The sequence below is a fragment of the Porites lutea genome, chromosome 9 (assembly GCF_958299795.1).
Source record: "Porites lutea chromosome 9, jaPorLute2.1, whole genome shotgun sequence".
NCBI classification, from domain to species: Eukaryota; Metazoa; Cnidaria; class Anthozoa; order Scleractinia; family Poritidae; genus Porites; species Porites lutea.
In genome coordinates this window covers 11,919,040-11,945,182 of record NC_133209.1, presented here as the reverse complement: position 1 = coordinate 11,945,182, position 26,143 = coordinate 11,919,040, and the positions used below count along the sequence as shown (strand labels likewise).

General features: G+C 38.5%; 1 protein-coding gene across 3 annotated transcripts in view; it reads right to left on the bottom strand.

The window, feature by feature from the left end:
- Positions 1 to 232: 232 nt before the first annotated feature.
- The window catches only part of LOC140947270 (ubiquitin-like modifier-activating enzyme ATG7), a 36,786-nt gene continuing 10,875 nt past the window's right edge, over positions 233 to 26,143 (bottom strand). Inside the window, exons 3-20 of one of the 3 annotated variants that reach the window (XM_073396326.1) lie at positions 25,759 to 25,876; positions 23,695 to 23,772; positions 22,527 to 22,643; positions 21,425 to 21,476; positions 21,088 to 21,182; positions 19,936 to 20,024; positions 16,511 to 16,629; positions 12,354 to 12,441; positions 12,134 to 12,278; positions 11,451 to 11,609; positions 10,842 to 10,899; positions 9,690 to 9,823; positions 8,393 to 8,554; positions 7,355 to 7,470; positions 6,699 to 6,783; positions 4,100 to 4,180; positions 2,398 to 2,517; positions 233 to 506 (exon numbers count right to left, since the gene is read on the bottom strand). In XM_073396326.1, the coding sequence (XP_073252427.1) occupies positions 471 to 506; positions 2,398 to 2,517; positions 4,100 to 4,180; positions 6,699 to 6,783; positions 7,355 to 7,470; positions 8,393 to 8,554; positions 9,690 to 9,823; positions 10,842 to 10,899; positions 11,451 to 11,609; positions 12,134 to 12,278; positions 12,354 to 12,441; positions 16,511 to 16,629; positions 19,936 to 20,024; positions 21,088 to 21,182; positions 21,425 to 21,476; positions 22,527 to 22,643; positions 23,695 to 23,772; positions 25,759 to 25,876 (1,852 nt within the window). In that variant the 3' untranslated portion in view covers positions 233 to 470. The remainder of the gene's footprint in view (positions 507 to 2,397; positions 2,518 to 4,099; positions 4,181 to 6,698; positions 6,784 to 7,354; positions 7,471 to 8,392; positions 8,555 to 9,689; positions 9,824 to 10,841; positions 10,900 to 11,450; positions 11,610 to 12,133; positions 12,279 to 12,353; positions 12,442 to 16,510; positions 16,630 to 19,935; positions 20,025 to 21,087; positions 21,183 to 21,424; positions 21,477 to 22,526; positions 22,644 to 23,694; positions 23,773 to 25,758; positions 25,877 to 26,143) is intronic. The other 2 variants (XM_073396328.1, XM_073396327.1) reach the window with 2 other exon arrangements.

Below are 26,143 nucleotides of genomic sequence, written 5' to 3'. Positions count from 1 at the left end.
CTTAACAAATTTTTTCCCAAAATGCTTAAAATGGCTTCAGAAATCTTTAATCATGCTTTGTTGTTGTTTTTAGGTCTTTTCCTCAAAATTTCCCGTTGGGTGTCCCTGAATATTTTTTTAAAGTTCTTTTCGGTGGAAAGTTGAACTAGATCTACATAAAATTTGAAGCAAACATGTGATTACCTCACACTGTCATGCCGGTTTTTTTCAGGTGTATTAAAGTAAAACAAAGTGAAAAATGTCCATAGCATTTATTTACTGAATAAAAAACAATTTTTATCCATCAGATTTGGTAAATACTAAAATCGATATTCCCCTTCACGGGTTGTTGTATATTAAACGCTGGCTTTGCTTTCTAACTGGATGAAAACAAACTCAACATAACTGGCCAGTATTTCATCTTGAGCTTTGATTCTAGAGTCGCTAATGACGCATCCCGCAACGCTTGAAGTTAAAGACATGGCGACGAACTACTCAAGTATTTCGTCATCACTCATCTCCCACACCTACAAACATAAACAGACCACTAAGCGCTATCATTATCATTATTAGCTGCTGCCTATCATCGGATTAGGGATAGATCGCTTTTAGGAGTGGATGTTACAAGTGAGAACGGAATGCTGCCGGAAAGGGAGAAAAAGATATAACTTGGGTTTGAATGCTCACAAAGTATAATTGAATGTATCGCTAATTATTGTACGGAACGGATTCTTTTGGAAATACAGTAGATCACTTTCAAAGGAATTCTTGTGCTTATCTATTCTCAATGTATTGACTTTTTTCGTACTTTTTTCCATTTTTACAAACAACAAAGGTGGGCCAACGGACATTGAGGCATGATTTTCCACAATCCTATTTTGAATACACTGAGTCTTCACAAGGACTCACGCCCATCCCTACATGTGTAGTTCCAAAAAATATCCATACCTCCCACGGAGGGCACTTTTGTTTTAGACCCCAACCCCTGGAGTTTCCGTAATTTTCCAACTTGGTTGGGTAGCCCCTGGAAAGAATATTTCCCTCAAAAATGCCGTTGCACTATACTTTTATGTGAAAGATAATTATTTCTACAATAAAACGACAAAATTTTTTTACTTATGTTAACACAGTGTCAAATAATCTCAGTTTTGCCTTTTAGAGGTCTTCTTAGTTAATTATAAACGGTAAGTCGCTTAGGTTAATAGAGGCTGTACAGACGTACACGACACAAGTTATGCCATCTCTCAAAGCAGTGAACTTTAATCACTTCTTTTTAGTTAAAATCATGTTAGAAGAAGGCTTATTAGAACATGACCACACTACAGTGAATACCACAATATATTGTGTCACAGAGCAACTGCAGATAGATAACCAATTTTATTAATGAGCCGACGACAATCGAGTGCTACAAAAAGGTCCATAAACTATCGTGCAAGCCGTCAGAAAAGTACCCAGCCGACCACAAATACAAGATCATCGATGAAAACAAAACTTTTTGCTTTGAAACACCGATGAACAGTAAAATAACTGATAGCTTGCTCAACAGAACAGCTGTTAGTTGTTAATAACTCCCCAATCTTACTTGGAGCCCCCCGAGAAAAGACCTCGAGCGGTCACCCCTCCCACCATCCCCTCGGAAATTACCTCCTTTTGGACACCCTTCGCCTCTGAATTTCCGTTTTCCTCCGTGTATGCGTGTGTGTGTGTGTGTGTGTGTGCGGGGGGGGGGGGGGGGGGAATATTTTCTGGGAGTACACAATGAGGTAGGAAGTCCGTTTCCAAACTATTGATTCAGGTAAGTTCGTCGTTTGGTTGGAAATGTCCGTACATTTACTCCGCACATATACAGTACGGCTACTTTGGGGACAGAAAAAAAGTGGCCGTTATGGGGAGGTAGGGGTGACTTTTTGGGGAGTAGAACGTGGAGGAACATGTTTATTGTGGCAGGTTCATGCTTACTGTAGCCTATAACGGTAATCCAATCATAAAATAAACACTATATCGAGATAATACAATCTAAAAAACTTACATAATGTTTTGAATAAAAATGACAACATGAAAAAACGTGCAAGGTTCGCAACGCTATAAGTTTTGTAGACAATTTTTGCTTACTGTAGCTGTATAAAGATCTATAAATGGAGCACAATCAAAAAGCAATCAAAATGCGATTGCCACGATTGATCTTCGACGCGCAATACAGATCAAATTTCGTGAACATTCTTGACTTTTTCGTCAGTCGCTGAAAAACTGGCCATGGTCTTGGCCGTTGCCGTTGTAGAGAGGTGTAAAAAAGAGTCTATGAATGGACTGTCTGCCCGGAAAAAAAGTGGCCGTTGTAAAGAGGTGGCTGTTGTGGAGAGGTAGCCGTTAGTGGAGGTTCGATTGTCATCCGATGTGATAATATCATTATTGACTTACCTCACTAACTCTTGTATCCTGTAGTAGTTGTGTTAGACCCGTTAGGTCCTCTAAGTAGCTTGGAACATTAAAAACCTTCATGAGAAAGGAAAATTCATCTTCTCTGTAGCTTGATAGCACCTGGATATAAAGCAAATTTGAGTATCCAAAAGTCAAATGCACGCAAAAAGTCCTTGAAAATGACAATAGTTACGGATTCGTGCGGTGAAAGGGTTGAAAATGTACTCCATATAGGAAAGAATTTCAGTTTCTTAGAACTTGACAGTATTTTCCCTACGGTGGTTTCCAGATACTTTTCATGAGCGGTTCCAGTTTAGGTTAGACTGCGAGGAGTCTCTAATTTTTGTTTTAAGTCGAAGTAGATAAAGAGCACGCGTGAGGGGCGAACGGCGAAGCTTGCGTTTACGCTCGCCGCGCGTGGCTCTGAGGAAGATGGACGACCGCTTGCGGTCTAAGTTTAGGTCAAGTCTTTATAGTGACACGCGCGAAAAGCTTTGCCGATCGTGGCTTCAGCCTTCGGCTGAAGATGTGTCGGCCGCAAGCCGACAGTAAAACATCCCGCCGCACGCGAGAAAAAACCTATAGTACCCAAAGTTCCTCTTGAACTATGACAAAATATATTCAACCACCTCTCTTACTTGGCTATGTGGTTTAGGTAAATAAAACAGACAAATTACTTCGCCTCACGAATTCGAGTGGGTTGGCTGACTAACGTTCCGATAAGGAGAACTTTGATCATTATATTCATGGCTTGTGCTGTGCGTAAAAAAAGGAACTTTAGGTTGGTTAGTTTTCATGTATATTTTCATGGCGGCTGGTCATGATTTTTCTCGCTCTCGCCATTTGAGGGCTTCACTTGAATTTTTTGCAATCTCTTTGCTTCTTTATCAACTTTTTCGACAACAGAACGGCTATTACATTCGACTTAGCTGCTGTTATTAAAATTATTAGTTTTATTTCTTGCTATCTCTATTTTGTAATTAGCTGTAATTATTTGTACTAGTAGGTCGACATCAGCTTTTGGCTGCCTTCCTAAAACCTACTCAAATAAAATATGTATGTATTTATATGTATTACAATTACTCTTTGTTATTATATAGACACAAGTGTTTTACTGGAAAATATGCCACTCGTAAAATTCATAAAAACTACATCCGGGACCCGAGTGGTTTATTTTCCATAATCTCACACGTGAGTTTATCGATAACATAATTTCGGTAATTTTCCTTCGAAATTTGTAGGCGTCTTGCGCATTGAATTTTACTTACACATTTTTCAAAGTTTTGCTTATATTTTGTCATTGTAGAGCCCTATTCAGTTCAGTATTATTTCTTAAGATTATTGTAACCAATGTCTTATATTGCTGTGCTGTAAATCTGAGCCGTCACAATTACTTTTTGGCGAATAAAAATCTATTATTTTATCAATGTCTTTTTATCTATATAATAAAAAGAACATTACACGGCCGCTTGAAGATATGAATTTTATTTTCTCGTCGCAAAAACAATATTTTACTCACTCGCTGCGCTCGTTCGAAGAATATTGTTTTGCCACTCGAAAATAAAATTCATATCTTCGCGCCACCGTGTAATATCCTCTACTTATTGTCACACATTTTCATCTCAGCATCAGTCACAACGGTAATAGCAAGGGAAAAGACATACTAACGCCGACGTCAAGAATATTCAATGAACTGTCTCACCTTAGAAGAACAGGCAATACACTTGTCAAAGGCCAGACTGGCAGGAAGAACTAAGTGATATCTTGACAAAAAACCGCGAATCTACAAAACAAATTAACAAATGAGCTTTTTAATACCTATGTGATGTCACAATTGGTGCAGCAAAAATGAGACCATTGACGTGAGCTCTGTCTGGGATTATTTCGGGTTAAACATCTTTTTAGTTTCGTCGTGATTTCTGGTCAATAATTAAAGCGGAAGTGTTGGGCGTCTTCCACGGACAATCTACAGCCTTATCACGTTGGGCAAATGACTTGCTTTCACGGTAAACAGAATCACCGGACAACAAACACGTAGACTGCAAGCAGTCTCTCTTTTTCTTCAGATTTAGTGAGGAGAGTGCACGCGAGGGCGAGCACGGCAGCCCAAGAAGAAAAAAGAGAGACTGCTCCCACACCCACAGCAAATGAATTATGTGTTGCCCTAACAAATCAAAACTACGATTAGCTGATGCTTGAAGCGTTGACAACATACTGTCCACAATCGATACAATTGACCAGATGAAAATGGCTGATCTCTATCCCGTGAGAATCTAAAGAGCTGGACAACATCCCATTCACCGCCGAAAAAACTACATGCATGCAGGAGCCGATTACTAGTAATCGCCTCTTTGTCACGCATGCATTCTGATCTTTGTTGGTTAATAATTAACAGGTAAAATATTGTAAAAACAAAACAAAACAAAGAAAACAAAAACAATACGACCAAAAAGATAGCCTGCGAACCGCAGACGTATTCCGGTCGTCGCTTCTCTCCCTTCGAAAAATATTTTCTCGGCGGGTGAAACTAGAGCCGAAAACACTGGATGCTCTCGCAGGCTACCATAAGCAGAAGAGAAAAAAATTTCCCCCGGCGGAAGAGGAAGTCGAACCCTCGACCATTAACGTGTAATGTCATCGCCTTGTCTATAGCACCACGACACCAAATGTTAAATGTGCATGTTAAATTAATTACGTTTAACGTTTTTGCCCATGAAATTCTGCCGGTAGACGCTGTTTGAAGCTGGTAGAGCTGTATTTATCAATAATTCAAAGATGTATTCGAGGAAAATAAGCAGAGCTTTGACGGTAAGAGCCGTACTTAAACTCATTTGGTCGCATGTAAAGACCAAGAACATATGGCGGATAAAGCGATATTATAAAGGTGTCTCGCAAAACCGTAGCCTGAGAGCAAGCTCTCCTATTTGGGCGAGCGAAGCGAGCCGCAGGAGAACGCACGAGCGAGTGGCGGAACCGCGAGGGGCCGAGAGGCCTTTCTCTCCCCCGACTCTGCCTTCACGTCTCCTCTCGCGTGCCTCTCGCGCGTCCACCTTTCACGATACCTGCCAAATAGAGAGCTTGCTCGCAGGCTAGAAAAACCGCCGCGAAGTCTCTTGCAGACGACGTCGTACAGCTTGCAATTCTCGGCATTTAACGCAAGACTTAAAACGCAAGAGACTTTAAGACTAACGCAAGACTTGCGCTTGTAAACAAAAAACTTTTTCACCAGTTTCATCGATAAATTCAAGTCAAACAGACAAAGCTTTACCTGTTAAAATTCGTCACCTTCTTCGTGTATTTCAGGGACAGCTTGTTTCATTATTTGTGAAATTTCTTTTTTTGTTGCGGCAGCCGACCGGGAAGCCATTTTAATCGTAACGTACGCGAGCTTGGCGTCGCTTGCTCGAAAGAGCTGGAAGTGAATCAGTGAATAGCACTGGATATCCGGAGTTTGAGTAGCCAGGAAAATCGCACTCCGCTTGCGATCCTCACGCGATCCGCCCAGGACAAAATTATAAACTCGCTTTCGTGAAACGCTTTGCGAGGAATTATTATTTTAAGCCATAGTTCGGCTATTTCCTTTCCACTTCTGTAAAACTTATGAAATTTTCCACCAATTTTTCCAGCTTTACCGAAAACAGCTTAGCTGCCGCGCCTTCTGCAGTCCCTTTTTTAAACAATAGACCTTTTCAGGTTGCATGCTTTGTTTTCCCATTTCTCAAATTCATCAATAACTCATAAAGAAAATACAAAGGAAATTAATGTTCAATGAGCGTTTAGAAATCAGATGAAAAACTGCTCATTTTTGCATCCTTAATTTCTACTCCTAAAATCGTTTTGTTTAAGAAGAAATTATCAAGCATTCGACACAGTGTTTCATCACCAGATGAAACACCTCGTCGAAAATACTCCGCTGCGCGTCGTATTTTCAACTCTCTTCTGGGGATGAAACACTTAGTCTCATGTTTGATATATTCCTTCAAATCACGAAATGGTAGCCCAGGGAACTGTTTCCTTCAATCGTTGTCCTGTCCACGAGCGTTCGGATGCATAATTCATGAAAACAAAAAAGACAAATTCCTTTAAGAACATCACATGGTCTAAATTGGGAAAAAATATTTTAAGATAGAAAGGTCTATTAACCGTATTTAAGAATATCAGCAAAATCTTCCAAATCAGTGTGGCCAACGGTAGCTGGTTATGAAGAATTACCGGGAGATTTAAGCCCATCAGAAAGGGAGCTATTTTGGGGCTAAGCAATAATTGCAATTACAACACTATTTCAAAGAGATCGGTCTCACCTGGTGTGGTACTAATCCCAGATGACATTCGAGTTCAGCTGTTAGGTGTGCATCTTTTGCACTCGTATCAGCTGCAGCCCCATCCCTACAAACGGAACACAACAATTAAGAAATACTATGACAATTATTAACTTAAAACCTTTCTACCGTACAAAGGAATATACTGCGCATGCTACAGTAAAACGATCTGTGTAAAAGAAACAGCGGATTATAAGGACCACCAAGCTAAAATGTTGGCCAAATAAGCCCTCCATTAACTAACACCTAATTCAGCGTGATAAATGAAGCAGGTTCATTACACAACAGACAGATTACACACCAATGGGATATATCCAAGGCTTTCTGAGGGACTGTTACATATACACAGTGCTCCCGCACACAAGGGATTGGGGGCTTACGTTGGAAGAGGAACAGATTAGCACCTCTACGACCAGTTTCTCTTCACATATGAATGGAAGTATAGCCCTTTAAATTCACTCCATTCCGCAAGGTCTTTTGTTCAGTCCTCAGTGAGAGCAAACCGATGTCCAAAGCTTAGTTATTTAATGGTTAATTAATGGTGTCGCTGACAAATATCACACCATTATTTAAATAGTCCATCCAATTTTTATGGGTAATAGTCGATCATTCAGTGATAACATGACAACCAAACGTACCCTAAAGGATGCTGCGTTAGAGAGACCAAGAGCTCTACTGCTAGAGCACTTGCAATGTAAGACATGCCTGGTCTGGACACGGTACATTGCTGATCCAAGGTGCGATCACGGGTGGACTGCGAGTAAGCAAATACGAAACATTTTTAATTTACTTGTGTATAACCATATACAGTCAAACCTGTGTTAAGCAACAGTCACCCTTGGTGACAGGTTGACCGTTTAATGCAGCCCGGTTATACTATGCTTTTAGGCAGAAGTTCGGCTATTTCTTCTCCGCCAAACGTATGAAAGTTTCCGCAATTTTCTCTAACTCTACCAAAACGACTGAGTTAAAACAATCTCGCTCCAAAGGTTTCTAGGTTGCGTTACCCTTTTCTGGCCATAGTCTGCACTATTGACGTCATTTTAAATATCGGATATCACATTTGTTCAACGCTAGCTGGTTATAGATTTGAGCCAATCAAAAACGGAAAATATTTTGAAAGGAGAATAATTAATAAATAAGTTGTTGGGACCTTGGAAAAGGTAATCGCGACAGCCTAATAGGGATCAGTTTTACACTACAGAAATTATTTCCGGGACTTTGGTAAGTGATCGCTTAATAGAGGATGAGCCCTTAATACAGATTTGACAATACAACAGCTCTCTTTAGAGGCGGTTTACCACACGCATAATTAAACAGTCACTAAATCAAACCCCCTAACCGCGAAACCTTGCGCGCTACACTAGAACCCAGCTCTCCGTTCCGTGCCGGCAAAATAGTAATTTATGTCAATTCTAATTTACACAAATTACATTATTGTTCATTACTTCACCTCGCCGAAGTTTCAAATTTGCAGCCTCGGTAGTTGTCGGAATTTTGCACGTGTGAAGACACCATTCTTTACCGAGCCATTTAAAAAATGACCAAATATGGCCAATTCTACAACAGAAAACAATACCAATTGTATTCGAATTTGATCTTCTCTTCTTGATGCGAGATACCAAGACTAGGTCAGAGGCAATACACAAAGCCAGTTTTTCTAGCAACAAACTTACATCTCCAGGAGCCACAACATCATTACAGAAATAGCAACCAAGCGAGGAGCCTGGAATTGCACTGAAAGGAGCTGTTCCCTGTGATACGACGTTTCCTGCTTCCCTTGAACCATGTCGCATGACAAGAAATGTATCAAAGCCAAGTGCTGCCGTGATCACAAGCTGAGAACAACGGTAACAGTATTAAACAACAAGATCGCAGCAGATGTAAGCAGTCACAGAAGATTAAAAGAATTGTTTGTTTCCACTTTCATTAATAAGAGGAAAAAGAAAAGCCACAGGTGGATCATCCTCTGTTCGTGTGGCCGTTGTTGTTATTGGAATATGAAATCAAACGAAATATTTACTGAGTCATGTCTATTCGCCATTCCAGTTGTTTAAGGCGTTAAAGCTTTGCTAGGTAAGGGACCGCTCACTTTTTACGGCGGGGGAGGAGAGGACTGGTGGGATTTGACGGGCAGCTCCTGGAGTATACGATGACCCCTCCTCTTCATTATAATTTTTGGGTGCCGACCCTCCCTGTATCCCAAATTAATTGAAATGACCCCCGGCACCCCTCCCCCCCCCCCCCCCCCCCCACCTAGAAAAAAAGAAAGAAAGAAGGAGGGAAAGAATGAAAAACAAAAATGAAAAATGCCACAGTGAACGTTATTTTTTCCCAATGAAACGCCCGATTTTGTATGTTATCTTTTTGTCTTTTAGTGGGTATAGGATTGCTTTTTGGCGCATAATAATGTAGGGAACTTGTGTTGGAAGCTTGTGCAGACTAAGAGAGGAAGACCTAGGACCACGTTACGTACATGCACACTCTGCTTAAGGACACTGGGCTCGCCTCTATCGGAGAACTCAGAACGGCAATGCTAGACCAAAGTGACTGGCCAAAGAGAATCCATGTTGTCCGTGCTTGCGCTCGACTAAACTAGCTAACCAAAAAAAGCATGCTTTCCCGGGAAAAACTGAACTTTCCGAACGTCAGAAACGCTGGTTTTCGGCATTCTGGTAGGCTGTTTGCAGTACTACAGATGCCGTCACTGCGAGACAATTTTTTTGGTAATCCCCCCTTTACACCCAATATTTTGCTCTTCACCCCTGCCCCCGTCCCCTTTAAAGCAGTTATTTTCGTGGCCCAGTCTCAAATCCCACCAGTACCCCCCAACCGATAAAAAAATGACCGGTCCCTAATAACAGCTTACACAGCTCAAAAAGCCGTCGTCGACTACAGCCATTCTTACAGACATCATTGGGCCTTGAAATTATAAGATGTAAATGGGATTGACATTGTAGTTTTGTTATATACCTTGTTTTTTACAGCGCTTAATACTGTGGGTAACCATCGGCTCTCCCGTGTGTCCATCAACAGGAAAACTGCATCGTGACTTTCAATAAGTTCTTCAAGTCTACTCACATCTCGTTTTACTTTCTCTGCTTCCTCTGAAACCATAAAACAAAATCCATTAATTACAAATCGCAAAACTTCACAACAGATGATCACTAGAGGAGATAAATAAAAAACTGCAATTTAGTGTTCCATAAAAGTTAACGTATGAGTTTATTTAAGGTGTTTCGATGTAGTTTTTCAGAAGCCATACCGATATTTCTCAAGTGATTTTATCGCCAGCTTGTCTAATCACCGGCTATAAAATTTTCACCACTGATTGACTATAGATTGAAATTTGTCAAAATGTAGGTTTTAGTAAAATCGATATTACTATGACAATAATAAACAAAAAAACTTTCAAATTGATAAACGCCTAATTTTGCGCGATCTAGACCAGCTACTGGAAAACGACTCGAACGAATTTCTGTTAAATATCTTCACATAATCTCCATAATGTATATAATAATGTCTGAGACTTCGTTCTAGTCGTTTCAGAGATATACAAAGAAGCGCTAAAAGTCCAAATTTTGAATGAAGTTGCACTTATACAGGTGGTGAGAAAACGGGATAGTTTTCAAGATCGCAAGAACGAAAATACACCAATATTTCCTAGCATCAAAATATGATATTAAGCAGCATTCTGACGCTACTTAAGAATAATTTGAGTCATTTATAACGCTTATATTAAATAATCTATCACAGCTATTGAAAATTTAAGGTTTAAAATATATTTTCGTTTTAGTCGAATTCAAACGTACAGAATTTTTTTACTTCTTACGGAGATTGTTTTCTAAACACCAAACTTTAAGTTCCTAGTGTTAGATTTTCAGTAGCTGGTCTCGATCACTCAAAATTCGGCTTTTTATCAATTTCAAAGTTTGTTGGTTATTGTTGTCATAGTAATATCTATTTTACGTAAAACTACATTTTCAAAAATTTCAATCCATAGCCAGTTACTGGTGAAAATTTTATAGCGATCGGACAAGGAAAAAACCACTTTTAAGGCGATTGAAAAATATCGGTATGGCCTCTGAAAAACTGTATCGAAACACCGGAGTGAATACTTTTTACCTAACTGGCCAACAGAATGTCCAGGCATAGGTATTGACAGCTGAACAGATGACGCATTCTGAAAGTAATCCAGTAACATGCTATGTTAGTAGCACTTGTCAAATTCTGATCATTAAATATGTGCAGATGATACTTATCTCCCTTATGCTTATTTCTTTTATTTCATGTTTATTCTATTATTGTATTTCTGATATTGTAATTTATTTAATTTATATTGACTTGATGCGAAAGCGTTGTCAATTAGTAAATGTAAATGTAGATGCGGATAGATCTCCTACTCAGGAAGTCTAAAGCAATGGCTCGATTCAATTAGTCACACCATTCAAATTTTAACGTCACCAAGACCAAACCTCTGTTTACGAGAATCGTCTCGATTACTGTTCTGCTGTTTAAGTGGTGTTCAGGTCGTCACCAAAAACGTCAGTAATAACAAAATAGGGCTGAGAGTATAGGAACTGCATCTCATTAGCTAGTCAGATCTGACTCGGACACTTCTAGTTATAAAAACTCGAGTGTTAACGTATTTCACTCGCTTTTCTATCCCAAAGGAAAACTTGACACTACTCGTATTCTAGAATTGGGGTGTTTTAAACAATAATCATGTCTTACCACACCAGGAAATATCCTTTTTAAGGCAGAAGCAGCGGTTTCAGCCTTGAGCTTGCCTCCGTCCTGACAATCCAAAAACTCAAACAGTGTTTGGCGCACAGGATTGGAAAACGAGATTCTTCCATTGTCAACAAAGGTTATTGTGCGAACACCCCATCCCTTAAAAGATAAGGAGATGAAGATATTTACAAACATCTGTGAGTGTATGTGCCAGTAAGTTGGTGTTGGCATTACTGAATGCAATTACCAACATTTGGTATCCCTGTGATAATAATACTATGTTCTGCTCCATACTTTCATGTCATCATCATCATCATCATCATCATCATCATCATCATCATCATCAACAACAACTTGTTCCCAGTGGCGCATACTTCTCTTACTAAAGAACTCAATTTAGGCCTACTTTTGGCTCAATAAAAGTAGCTTCTCTACCCAAATTCAGTCCTCTTTTTTCTGCCATCCATCATTCGGTCGAACATTTCAGCGTGCAACCCTTATCAACTTTGTAGAGAGTCGTGGATGGTTAGCCCCCCGCTTAACCCCTAACGTGGAGAACCAGGGCATGTTTATTGTCTGGTTTTTATTCCTCGACCAAGCAAGGGTGGTAATACCTGCCAGGGACCGGTAAACTGAACAAAACAATAACTACCTTACATACTATAGATTGTTTACGTTCATACCAGAAGGCATCGTGCGACATTGCAGCCAAGCGTTCCAGCCCCTAGGAGAAGACACTTCGTTTGTGAGATTTTGTCGAGATCTAGCGAGGGCAAGAGTCTCCACTGCATTAACTTAAGGTTCAAGTCCACTGATGAAGAGGCCAATCTGCAAATTAACATCAAGATTCAGACTTGGTCAATTCACTTCATTACAATTTGTGATATCGGATAAGTTGATTACCTTTCAGGGTCCATTGTGGCACTTAGATCCACCATCCTTGGTACAAGCTTCTGACTTTTATTTTTTTCCCAGCCAATACATTTTATTTCTATGACAAAAAGTTGGACAAGGAGGAGGCTAAATTAATGTTACAGTAATAAATAAATAACACTTTAGAGGTAGCACCTCCACATACTAGTAGTTCTTAGTCTACCATTCCTGGTTGAATTGGGAATTTAGAAATGTTGGATTTTGAGGAGAAGGGGAAACCAGAGTACCCGGAGAAAACCTTCTCAGACCAAAGGAGAGAACCAACAACAAACTCAACCCACATGTCGCTTCGACGTCTAGAACTGAACCCAGGCCACGCTGGTAGAAGGCAAGTGTTCTCACCACTACGCCACCATTGCCTCCCTAATGATGGTTGTTGGTGGTAATCTCTTGAAAAAATTCATCAGGCTAGTACAGTTAATATCTCTTTAAATGTTCTAAAAACAAAGCCAAAGTCTTAAAGTCTTAATGATGCGGACAGTTTCGATGACTGTCAGCCATCTTTGTCAAAACTTGGACATCGTCAAAGGTGTCAGAAGCCTTAAATAGGCTTCTGAAGGTGTTAATTATTGCGATAAACGCGCCAAGTCATTCTGTGGACGCCCCCTCCCCTGGTTTGGGGGTGGAAAATTCTTGTGACCATATGGGAGAAAGCTGATAGGCTCTCTCGTCCGTGTTCATAGTAGGAGTGTTCGATCTAATGCATATGCTTTCCTTGATCCATCTCTTAAACTTGTCGCTTTCCTGCTCAACTTTTTGACTTGCTTCCCAATTCACAATATGATTGTTCTGACAGACGTGGTCTGTTATTGCTGATTTATGGTGCTCATTGGTAGAAGCTCTGCGGGTGGATCTTGTGAAATTTCTGTCAGAGATATTTTCTGCTTCCTTTCTGTGTTCTGTGATCCTGGTTCTCAGCTGTCTCCCTGTTTCACCGATGTATACCTTTTTGCATTGGTTGCATGGAATTTTGACAAAGATGGCTGGCAGTCATCGAAACTGTCTGCATCATTAAGACTTTGGCTATGTTTTGAGAACATTTAAAGAGATGTTGGTTGTAATGGAGATAGAGAAGAAATTCATACACCTGTAATTAGCACTAACAAAACCACTTACAAGTAGATTTTGACTGGAACAAATACAAGGAGATTTAAAGTGCGGCTTAAACGTATGCAGTGACACCCTCTTCAGACAGAATGGTTGCATGCAAGTAAGTCACTGTCACGCCATCATCAAAAATAATATATATTAATATATATATATATATATATATATATAATATAAATATTGGAAGTAGGAAAAAAACGTATCGAGCACTCTACTACGGAAAAATCGAAACACAGACTTCCCATATATATAATATATTTAAGCAATATACCACACTTTCTATGGGTTTACCGGCGTGATAACCCACGCGGGATGTTGGGAGAACACGAGAAAAGCTTGTAAATCACGAGCCGAAGGCGAGTGATTTACAAGCTTTTCTCGTGTTCTCCCAACATCCCGCGTGGGTTATCACGCCGGTAAACCCATAGAAAGTGTGATATATTGCTTTTATAAAATAACTTTTAGTAGAATGGAGTCTTTTAGGTTAAAAAATATGGTTCTAGTACCGTGATCAAGTCACGTCTTCTCCCTAAAGTCATCATAAGCCAATCATGACTCACGATTCAATAGCGTTGAACTTTCTCAAAACTCAGTTCAGTCAAACAACAAACAGCAGCACTTCAGAACACGAGTTTTTGCGCTCATTACATGATAACTTATGAAAGTTGTTTTACAGGAAAAGTCAACACGTATTCATTTGAGCGTACAATGAAAGAATACGTTCATGGTTTGTTTACTACAGAAGTAGAAATTAATTGAACATCAGACTGTACGCAGCTGTATTTTGTTGTGTCGATCCGTAAGAATTTCGTGCTTACAGACGGAACTGGCAGCTATTGTAATGGAGGACTTCATTCACTTTTTACAAGCCGCAGTGGTTTAAGATCTGTTTTTTGGACTTTATTATGATCAAGAAATGCCGCGGTAACGACGTGGCTGCATTTGCGAAGTTGTCGCATGTAACTCATGTTATGTACGTAGAGCGACCGATGGAAATATGTCAGTGGTGGAGAAAGGTTTCTTTACCGTAGCCACATATTGGCGTTAATATTTGTCGATTCGTGAAGTCAGGTGGTTTGAGGTAGGTTATGGCATCGATATCACCGAATAATTTGAGCAAATATTGGAAAAAACCAGCCCGAAACTCTTGACACCTTTCATCATCGTTGGCGGCTTGTTTACAACCTACAGCGCCCGATTTTGTACCATATCTTGATCAGAGATCTCTATTTGGAATAATTTCTTTCATTAAGGAATTTAATTTTGACATAAAATAAATCAAGAATGCTAAAACTATCCGTTTTGTTGCTGGTTGGCAAATGGTTAAGTTTTCCTAGAGACTTTCTACACCAGAAATTCACTCAATTGTTGTCTTTCTCTGCGATTTGGCATCATCGTAAAATGTAAAATGTTTTCCAGCTTTGTACTTTATAACTTCTAAAGCTATGGTAGTAGCGAATTGTGACGCTCAGTAATAAAATGTGGAAACTAACGCTTTTAATAGTAAGAAGGGCTGGGTAAGTAACTTGTTCTGTTTTTTAGCCTTTCTAAAATCGTTGTTTGCAGATCAATAGCCGGTTTTGTTTATGGCTCTTGGTCCGGATGCCTTTTTCTATGGGTTTACCGGTATAATAAACCATAGGTTTTTGACCAATCAGATCACGCGTGCTATCTCAGTTATTTTATAAATATATATATATAATATATATTCAGTTAGATGTTCACCGGCGAAGCCAAGACAGTGCTCTACTTGCAGTGAAGGAGCGGAATAGACCAGTAGGTGAACTACTCAAATCCTGAGTGCATCAGTGTTTAATACAAGCCTGTTTCGTAGGCCACCGAGAAAGTGACTCACTCTTCAGTTAAACTTCATTATAACACTGAAGCGTCAGGGTCTACATCAAGAAAGGTGATCGCGTGATAAAAACGGTTACATATAACGTTTGAAATTTAAATTTTTAAGAAATTTTAGAATGAAAAGCGCGCGCTTGCTCTCAATCGCCTACAACTCTTATACGAAACCTAAGGCGCACGAAAGCTCGCGATACAATCTCTGGCTTTCACATGTTCGATTGTACCTTAGGATGAACTTGCGTCGATGTCTGCACGTAGAGACAAGTTCGTTGCGCTTGTTCAGTGTTGCCATGTGAGGCCTACAGATTAAAAAGAACTTCTCTGTTGTACATAGATTGCAACGTTTTGTAAGGTTGGTGTTAGATTTTGCTTTGTCGAGTATTTTCCACGTGATATTGAATTCCTTATTTGCCTCCTTTAGCTGCCACAGGTGCTTCCGAAAATTCTAGGTCACCTTTTTAGGGTAAAAATCCGTTAAAAATGGGCAATTATACCATTTTTGGGGGGGGGTTCGAAAATCCTAGGAGAGGCACGCAAGCAAGACATTTAACAACAAATGTTCCGAAAATTCTAGATCTCAATTCGTCTTCCGAACAGATATTTTCCAAAAACTGTCGTTGGGTGCCCCTGACAATTTCGCATATGCGAGATTTTCAGGGAAATGATTTACCTAAATTTATAGAGTTTTCTATGGAGAAGCCATGTTGTTGTCCCTCTGAGACCGACATGGTGGCCGGAAACCAAAAGAAACTTTTGTCATTGAGCTTAGCTACAAAAGCGTGACTTCGTCGCATGAGAAACTCATAAACATTAAATACTTTTTCTGATACAAGTTCTGCTCAGATAGCAAAATCCCGCAAGATAAGTCACCTTGTTAACCTCCATGACAGCTCCCTTAACCGCAATATAAATGCCGCGTCATGCGAAAGCGTAGAAATTTAAGTGTACTCTATCACAAAAAGAACAACCCCTTTTAAAGCAAACATTTGTAAAAATATAAGACTTAAGCTGCTTTAATAGTTCATTAACGTAAAAACGCAGGGAAATTGGTCATTCTTTCGATTGAATTTCGGTGATATCATGTAAAAACCAGTCTACATTAGTACATTACACGGCATGTGTGTATTGCAAGCATTGTTCCCAACACCATTATCATCTTTATTTACCAGCTTTTGTGTATGATGGTAGATTGACATTTAAAACCAAGCTATGAGAAGTGTCTCTTTTGCCAGATCTCACTTGATCACGCCAGCAAAGAATCTTGACACTTGTAACCAAGGAGCCCCTGCAACAGAATGATGCGATACTGCAGTACATAATAGTGCTGCTACAGCAATGTTGTTTACGATTTAAAACTTCACTTTCCACGCACAATAAGTCTAAACTTCGGCAGTTTTATCAAATGAGTTATCAAAGTTAATTAACGACTGAAAAAGATAGACTGCGAGCAGTCTCTCTTTTTCTTCAGATTTAGTGAGGGGAGTGCACGTACGACTAATTTACAGGTAATTTGGGAAACAAAACAACACAACTACTAATAAGAATACAAGTAGCTAATAATCTTTGACGAAATCGCTCTTTACTGATTCCTTGAAGTTTGAAATAGAGAAGGTTTTCAAATTTTCACTAACTCAGTTCCATACTTTGAGGCCCTTGAATCTTATGTTGAATATTCCATAATTTGTTCTTACTTCAGGTAAAGTATAGAACATATTCGAGGCACTTCTTGTATTACAGTTGTCTTTTATTGAGTTGTGTGAAGACAGTATCAAACACAGATGGTGGACGTGTATTGTGAAATTTATACATAAAGACTGCAATATTAAGAAAGACAAGGTCAGGCATGCGCAGTTTAACAATATTTAAGTGTCTTAAAATTGGACAAGAATGCTCATGAAATTAAGAGAAAGTCATCACTCGCATTGCTCTCTTTTGTAAAATGAACAAAGGCTGGGTAGTTGAAGAATAGGTGTTACCCTTAAGAAGGGATATATTAAGGCATAATGTAGTTTAACCAGCAGACCTGAATTCACATAATAACGAAGTTTAGAAAGAATCCCAATATTGCGCTTAATCGTTTTAGCAATATAGCTAACTTGCCTTTATATGATAAATTAGAATCTATTATTATACCTAGATATTATACTGAGTACTCTTGGTTTAAGTTTATGCCATTTAAAGAGAGAGTGACATGAAAGGGTAACTTTCTTTGTGGAGGGTGGAAAATGAGGCAAAGTTTGACTTATCAGTATTAAGAGAAAGTTTATTAGCACTCAACCAAGTATGAATATTTACTAGTTCATTTTTTACTTTGGATTTAAGGCCTTTTTGTGTTTATAAATAGATTGACATCATCTGTAAATAAATGAAAATCTAGAATTTCAGAGCAGTTACTAAAATCATTGATATATACAAGAGATAATAGTGGGCCAAGAACTAAGCCTTGAGGAACATCACAAGAAACTGCTTGAAGTTCAGACTCAGTTTTCCCCAAGGAAATATGTTGATAGCTGTTGGTAAGATGAGAGGTGAACCAACCTTTGGTTACATCATGAATGTAATAATAATCTAGTTTTTCAATCGAGATTTATGATTTACAGTATCAAAGGCTTTACTGAAATCCAAAAATATACCACAAGAAAATTCCTGGCACTCAATTGCATGTTGAATCAAGTCAATGATGCCTAGGATAGCATGATCCGTGGAGTGTTTCGCACGGAAGCCAAAACTATTTCCTTCTCCAAAAATTCTAGTATTCTCTTAAACATTAACGTTTCTAACAGTTTGTTGAATATTGAGAGAACAGAAATAGGACGATACTTATTTAAACTTGTTTGCCTTCCCTTTTTAAAAAACAGAGGTAACTTTAGCTATTTTAAATAAATCTGGGACAATTCCAGTAGAAAAGGAAGCACTGAATATAATTTCTAGAGGTGCAGATATAACATGTTTGGTAGCTTTAAAATAACAACTGGTTTGCTGTAAGGCCCAGTGGACTTGTTAGCATTTAGCCCAATAATGTAAAATTCAATTTCACCTGTTGTTGTGAAAAATAGAAAGAAACTATCTTGGGATGGAGCTGTGAGATACTGAAGTGGGGATTTATTACATTAGGAATATTCTTTGTCAAGTTATTTCCTAATTTTGTAGTGCAAAGCAGAAAAGCATTTCTCATTATATTCAATATTCATTTATATAATGATTATCATGAAATTCATGAGAATTATATATAGTACTGAAAACTCAGATCATGGGGTAAGTAGAGATCAACATCAGAGCTAGCAAGATGGTCAATACTAGTAGGGGGGGAGGTAATCTCAAGAAAGAGCACATACGCAAAGTCTGTCCTGTTAAACGTCAACAACATTATTGTTTTTACACCTAAGGGAAAGGCAATTCATGACTATGGTGGTATCATTACTTGAGCGTAGGACATTTCTTCGCCTGTTTTGTGCAAGGCTTTAGCATTGGTGATCTGGATTATCTTGCTACCTTCATGTTGATCCTTGTTGCTTTGAGTAAGACTTTCATTATACAGATTCTATTCTCCTTGGAAATGCCTAAGTCTTGCTTGAGGACCTTCCTGGCTCGATAAAGTTTCTCACGAACATCCCGGCTCGTAAACTTTACAATAATGGCAGGTGGGAACAGAGCTCTTTCTCCGTTCGCTTTCACTTTACTCGGAAGACTATGGCTCGTTGATATATCCTCTTTTTTCAGGTCAATTCCAATCTTTCGACCTAGCTCAACAACAATTTTGTTTGTATCTTCCCGCGTGCCACTAGAATTCCTTGGAATACCCCGAATTTCCAAGCAGTCTCGTCTCGAGTATTGTTCAAGTTCGTAAATTAATGATTCTTTTAAATCTTTTAACTGGTTTGTAAGAAAAAAGAGAGACTGCTCGTCGGTAGTCTATGGAAAAGATTGAAAAACTGATCTCTCTCAAGTGCATGCTAGCCCTTTGTCAGAGCTCTAGTAATGGAAGGGTCATAAATATAGTGCTATTTTAGCCACAAGTGAGGCTCCGAATGTCAACTTTTCATCGTTAACTAGAATTTTGCATCAATAAAATTCAAGTTACCCTGTCATTGGTAATCAGTGTATATATCTCGCTAATGTAAAGTAAAACTCACAGCAACAGTCCTTAAACTAACAATATCAAATCAAGTTAAAACTAAAGATAATTGTTTCTTAGTTTAAGGCCTACAGAAGTTGCAGAAACAAGTGCTAATGGGTGAACTTATTAAATGCTAGCTTTCTCGCCAAAAATCTAATTTGAACGTTCTTTTCGCACTAGTGAAAAGGTGGGAGTGTTGTGACATTGTTGTTATCTAGAATTTTATTGTGTGCGTGTTTTACTACAATTTACCGTGATCAGTATTATCATGGGATGAAAATAGTTAAAACACCTTAAAGGATTAATCATATAATGAGTGAGATGGAGAAAATGGTTGGGTGTCACCTAAGTCACACTGGGCAAAAACTGAATTTAAAACACTCAAACAGTTCATCCTCCATGGTTTTAAGGTGTTCATGCATCTTTAAAAGAACACGTTTGATTTCTTAGTCAACAATTTGAACTTGAACTGACCACTGATGAACAAGCAAGGCAAGAAAGTTTCTGAGAGGCCAGCCTGGATGTTGGGGCATTGTACAAGGATCAGCAAATCCTACCATAATCTGTAGAGCACAAATTAGATTGAAATAAGTAACCTATGGTTAAGTGACTTTCTGTATATGCTGTGATTTTTGGGGGGTTAATGACAATCAAACGTATTTAGATAACATTCACATCTATCGAAAATTTTGTTTTTTTGCCTAAATGGATAGGAAACACCTACAAATTCCTATTTTGTAGTTAGGAGCAGGAATTCCAAGGCAAGATAGCTGACTATTGTGTTTTTTGCGTGGCCTGTTTGAATGACGCCAAACACGCTCATTTCGGCGTGGATTAGAAGAATTGTTTCTGGGACAAGTTGAGCATATGAGTTGTATTAAAACATTAAGACTGATGACATCGAAAGTGGTACAAAGCATGTGTCAATAACATGGCTGTTTGAGAGGTGTGAGGTTTAAATTAACTAACTGTAACTGATGGTAGAATAGTTATTTTTCTACTAGACTTTCTCCTCCCGGCGGCTCCTGCTGGGTATTCCAATACTGTAATGATTCGATTTAGCGCCCTCCTTTCAATAAGTGCCCCCCCCCCCCCTTTCGAATAAGCGCCCCTCTTCAAAGGTGTTTTTGTTAATAAGCGCCCCCATTCTGCTAAGCGCCTCAAGTCTTATACTATAGTATTAGAGTACGGGTACGTGTCAACTGAAGTTCATCTTCCTTTAATTTCTCACAAACGAACAGTACAAAACAGTGATTTCGTCTGAGTTTCTCACGTTACCTGAACATTCACCGTATATTTGTTACTGATACAGTTTCTGTTATTGTCCCTTTTTCTGTTTTGAACATTCAGTTGTTTCTCAAAAAAGAAATAAGCGCCCTGTCCTGAATAAGTGCCCAGTCTCGAACAGGTGCCCTCCCTTGAGGTAACAAAAGTAAATAAGCACCCCGGGCGCTCAATCGAACCATTACGGCAAATAACAATAAAAAAATAGGAACTGCACTTTCCTTTTTCCTTTCCTCAGTCGCCCTATAACACAAAAGGGTCTCTGTGATGGCGAGAGATTTATTAGACAGAATAACTCAGAGTGAAAAACTCTTGTAGAAATTGAGGTTTTTAAACCTTTACCTCTGAGTCACCTTCTTGAAAAAATTCATTCCATTCTTTTATATGAGCCATAGAAATGTCACCTTCAGAAACTTTCACAAGAAAAAACCCAGGGCCTGTTGAAAGAATGCACATGTAAATCACAGCTCAACAGAATGTCGAACAAATGATCGACCCACTTCTAACAAAACTATTAAAAATCTTCCACTGTTTAGGTACATATTATATTGGACACTAGATAAATGATACACAATGCATCCTCTCCCTAAAATCATTTCTCATGCATGTGCCACGCAGGCCAACTACACACATTTGTGCTAAATTACATCAAAAAATCAATGTTTTAAAATGTACTTACTAGAGCCGTCAATATTAAATAGGGAATCATAGGATGATTGAAGCTTTGAAATCTACCGAGCAAAAGGAAAATAGATCATTAAAACTAAACCTTAACTTTCCATGAAGTTTTTCTATGCTATCCTAGGAAGCTTTATGCAGTCAACTCCCTTTATTGCGGACACTGTAGGTACCTCGAGAGTCTGTAATGGCCGGTGTATATTTAAGTCAAATGCCTGTAATTTATTTCTGCCAGGGATTTAGCTGCAGTCTGTATTATCGGGGCGTCCTTTACAGCGAGGTGTCCGCAGGGCAAGAGTTGGCTGTACATGTATGAGACACCTAGTCTCCTTGACAAAATTACTAAGAGAATCACCTTCAAGGTATAGACCTTGTCACGGTTTTCGACGCCATCTTGACGAGTAGGCAAACACGTGAGAAATTACAGTGTTTGTATGAGAATCTAATGTCGAATAATTTCCGTCGAATGCCGCTTCTGAAAACAAAAATGAATTGTAAACTAAAGCTTCACTCCTAAAGAATCTACTGAAAAAAATTGCGGGCGTTAGATGCGCTTGAAGACTTAGAACCACTTTTTAAAATTTTCTATACATTTGTCTGTAAGAAAGTCCTGGGAAAAATTAGAGACAAATGTATGGAAAATCTAAAGCAAGCCTCTGGAGAAATTTAAGCACAAGTACGCCCAAAAAAATTTTTAAGTAGAATCCTTTGTTTTGTAGCTTTAGTTTACAAGTCATATTTTTTTTCAGAACGGCCATTTTACGGAAATCATTCGACATTAGATTCTCATACAAACACTGTAATTTCTCACACGTTTGCCTACTCGTCAAGATGGCGTCGAAAACTGTGACAAGGTCTATTCAGTCACCATGTTATTCACCAATGTACGCTCACCAATGTAGCTATGAATATGTATGCACACAAGCATGCAAACATACATAGTCACATTTCATTTGTATGACAAAGGAGAATATAATGAGAAGCTAAAAGGTTGATGTGAACCTGCATCAAAACCACTGTAAACAATGTGTGAGATTAGAAGATAATAATATTACAGGATACAAAGTTAGAAATAAAACTAAGAAGTTTCATTTCAGAGGTACCTGTGATTTGGTGAAGTAATCAGCAAGCAAGATGGGAGATGTCACACTGGTAGCATTAACATCAGGACACAGGGCAGGGAAAGCAAACCAATAGTAAAATTTGTACTTCTTGAGGTCCTTATCACAGATACCAACAAAACAAAACAAAAAAAACATATTAAACTGTTGCAAGACAAGCTAGTGTACAAGTTAAAAAGGTTAATTTACATTCTCAAATAAACACAGGGGAAGTTTAGTCGGGGCTCTGTGACATGGTTTGATTGAGGTTTCTGCGTCTATTTGCAGTCAAGGTCACAAGGAACGGTTACAAGTAAATATAATCTCTTGAACAGCACTGTTAGGGCATACCAATTACAACCTACCTACATTTTGTGGAGATCAGTATCCTCAATCATTAATCATTTCTCACTTGCACGCTTGCTAGAGTGAAATTTGCGGCTCAGGATGATTGACACTTTGATAATATACCTCCGATGCTTTGATTGGATAAGTGCAGTGTCAAGGAAGGTTTTGACCTTACTTGAGAGCGCACTTTAGCACTTTGAGGTTTTGAAGTTTCTGTGGCAACTAAGTACGAATAGTCAAGATCAGTCAAGTCAAACAGGACCTGTTCACACACAAGTTAGTCTCAAGTGCACTTGAAAAGTCCAGTGTGAACCCACCTATTGTTTTTATAATGCAAATGAATGAGGCCAGGATACCTGGGTAACCATGAATCTTCAGATTGTTTTTAATACCCAAAAAATCCTAAAAATAAATAAATACAGTGGAACCTTGATATGACAGGGGGCTACGGGACTGGGAAAATATGTTCGCTATAAGAAGGTTTTGTTATACTGTTATACCTGCAAAATAGCTTTAGCTAAGTGTTTCTCCCACGTTAAATAAAGATTATGTTTTATTATGTTTTTGAGGTTTTTTTTCCATATATTTTTAATTACTGGGGTTAAAAAAAAAAACAGTTTGTTATACCGAGGACTTTGTTATATAGAGATTCGTTAAATTGAGGTCCCATTGTACTTAAATCAAGCCACCCAAAAAACCCTAAGATTATGTGTTGCATTCCCCTCATGTCAGACACAATTAATTAATTGCTACTGATTTATTTTACCATTTTTGGTAGTTATGGTGGAGTTGATAAAAGAAAGGGTTGGATAGAGTAACTTACTGCAAAGGTTAGAAGTGCAAACTGGCAAAGCAATGATGGATCTTCCACAGCTCTCCCTGAACATATAGCATCCCATATCTGTATCAAAATAGATCTTTTCTAGATAACTACACATTGTCAAGTCTGATCCAAATAAGTTAAAGCCTCAACAAGCTTTGCTTAATATACTCTGAATTTGGCCTAAAACCAGTTATTAATTAAACTACCCAAAATGTTGTTTATAAGTCACTATGCAGGCCTTTGTTCATAATGCTAAAAAGACCTTTTCTGCACTACACCACATTTGGTCCTTTACGGCACAGGTCTTTGGTAACTGGGCTGCCTGTGCCCAGTTTATAAAATCAGTTGATTTCTCCGTCAGACAATGAACACTATCAATGATTAACCCAGTAACACAGAGGGCGTTGTGTGATCCATAAAGCACGTTTGTCCATCTTTGCAGAGTCCGTTTAAAAATTGATTTCTTTCTCTGACATGCCTCGTTGGAGGTCTAAATCTCGAAAAAAGGAACTTTAAGAACTTTGCACACAAGTTCATCTCATAGTCTCATTGCTTGGCAAGAGGACAAATAAGTGGCAAAGCTTTGAGAACGTAAAGCTTCACCGGGAGCTTTAATTTCAAACGAGAAAGAGAAATAGAGTACTCAGGCAATCAAGTTACTTACTAGTGCAAGGTTTGGTGAGTTGGCATCCTAGAGCTTAAAGTTACCACTTGATAAACTTTGAAAGTTTACAGCTTGCTTAAACAAGCATTCCTTTTTATGTGAATCACCCGTACTTTACTGAAAGTCTATCAAGTATATTCAGGGTTTTAACTATACAAAGGTCAATTTTTGTGCTTCTATTGATCATCTTTATCAGTCTCACCCGTTTATCTTGATGGGTAATATAGTTGGTTCTTTTCTTCTCAAAAGCTGTTCCCTGTCTGTTCTGGTTAACTTACCACCTTCATGCAGTACCGATAATTCTGTATAGTCTAGGTTGTTGTGAATGGGTTTTCCGACAAATTATCACTCTCAATATCATTGTCTACAGATTTGCTTTAATAGATTTATGGTCTAGGAGTGATTTTTTCTGAGAAGAGGCGGGCAGCTGTACAGTATTATTGCATCCCAGTTGAAATCGCCTTTCAGTGAGTCTACATGTAGTTCTTACAAGGCTTGCCATCCATACTAAAGTGAATAAATACAGCTGTAATATTATCTAGATTAGTGTGGATAGAAAATTTTTATCTTCCATTTGGAAATTTACAAGTACTCGTTTTCCAGTTTATTAGAGCTCTAGAAGTCCCAGCACGTGCAAAAAGCAAAATTTGTACATAGTTTTTGGACAAAAAGTCATACTGCCCTTGACATTTCCCTTTTTGCAGCTCCCTTCTCTGATTCCTTCGCCTTTCTTTATTCCCACATTTTCCCTTATTTATTAGGGCATTATCTAGGTTTCTTGTGTCAGTGGGAAACAATTCTCAAAACTGCCTAAGGAATGATCCAAAGCACAAGTAGGTAGTGGAATAAGATTTTCATTTGAATTTTCAGGTCAAAACTACACAAGTTAACTATTTTTTTCAGTCTGTATGGCTGAATTGGCTCAGTTTGCTCTCATTCTCCTTCAAAAGACATGTGTTCAGGTTCTTTATGAGCACTGAAACCAATGATGCCACAAGTTGTATAAGGGACGTGATTCCACATGGCTGTTATGGAGAATTGGGGTATATACAGTAACATGGTTCATAGTGGTTACCGGTAATGTGACAATCACAATAATTTTCTAGTCCTCTGTCTTGGTTGCATGCATGAATTGAAGCATTCCTTGCATCATTGAAAGGTTTAAAAAATTGAGGTAAACTTGCAGTATTTGACTGGTGATGGGAAGTTAGGTTTGGTTTGAATCATTGAGAATTTTGAAAAATTGGAGGGTTTAAGAAATCGGGATTAGTCAGTCAGTGTAGTGTGAATAATAATATCTCTTTTTCTTTCAGTGGAGGCGTTCTCAAATTTGTCCCTGAAACATATCATATTAGCCAATGGCACTAAGTAAATCATAGGTCATATAAAATAGAGAGTACCTGTCTTCCAGTTGAATGGATCAACTCCTTTTTATCAAGAGTTCTAAATGCTTCAATGGTGTTGGTATTGATCAAAGTACCTTGCAGTGGAAATGTCTTGAGAGGCACACGCCTGTCCCTGAAAAATGATAACAAATTATCAATAATAGAAATAAGAAAAAGTACTTTGAATAATGTATTATTTGGAGCAATCCAGAAATCAAGTTTGCTTTTATCAGCTCACACTATTAGGAGGGGGTGAAAGGGAATCAAAAATGGACTGAGTTAATGGCCTTGTTGCATAGCCAGTGACCCCTAGAGATCTTGAGAAGATCAATCCCTGCTGACCAAATACCAATACATTCATGGTGTTTGATATAAAATGATGATGATGATGACAATGTTC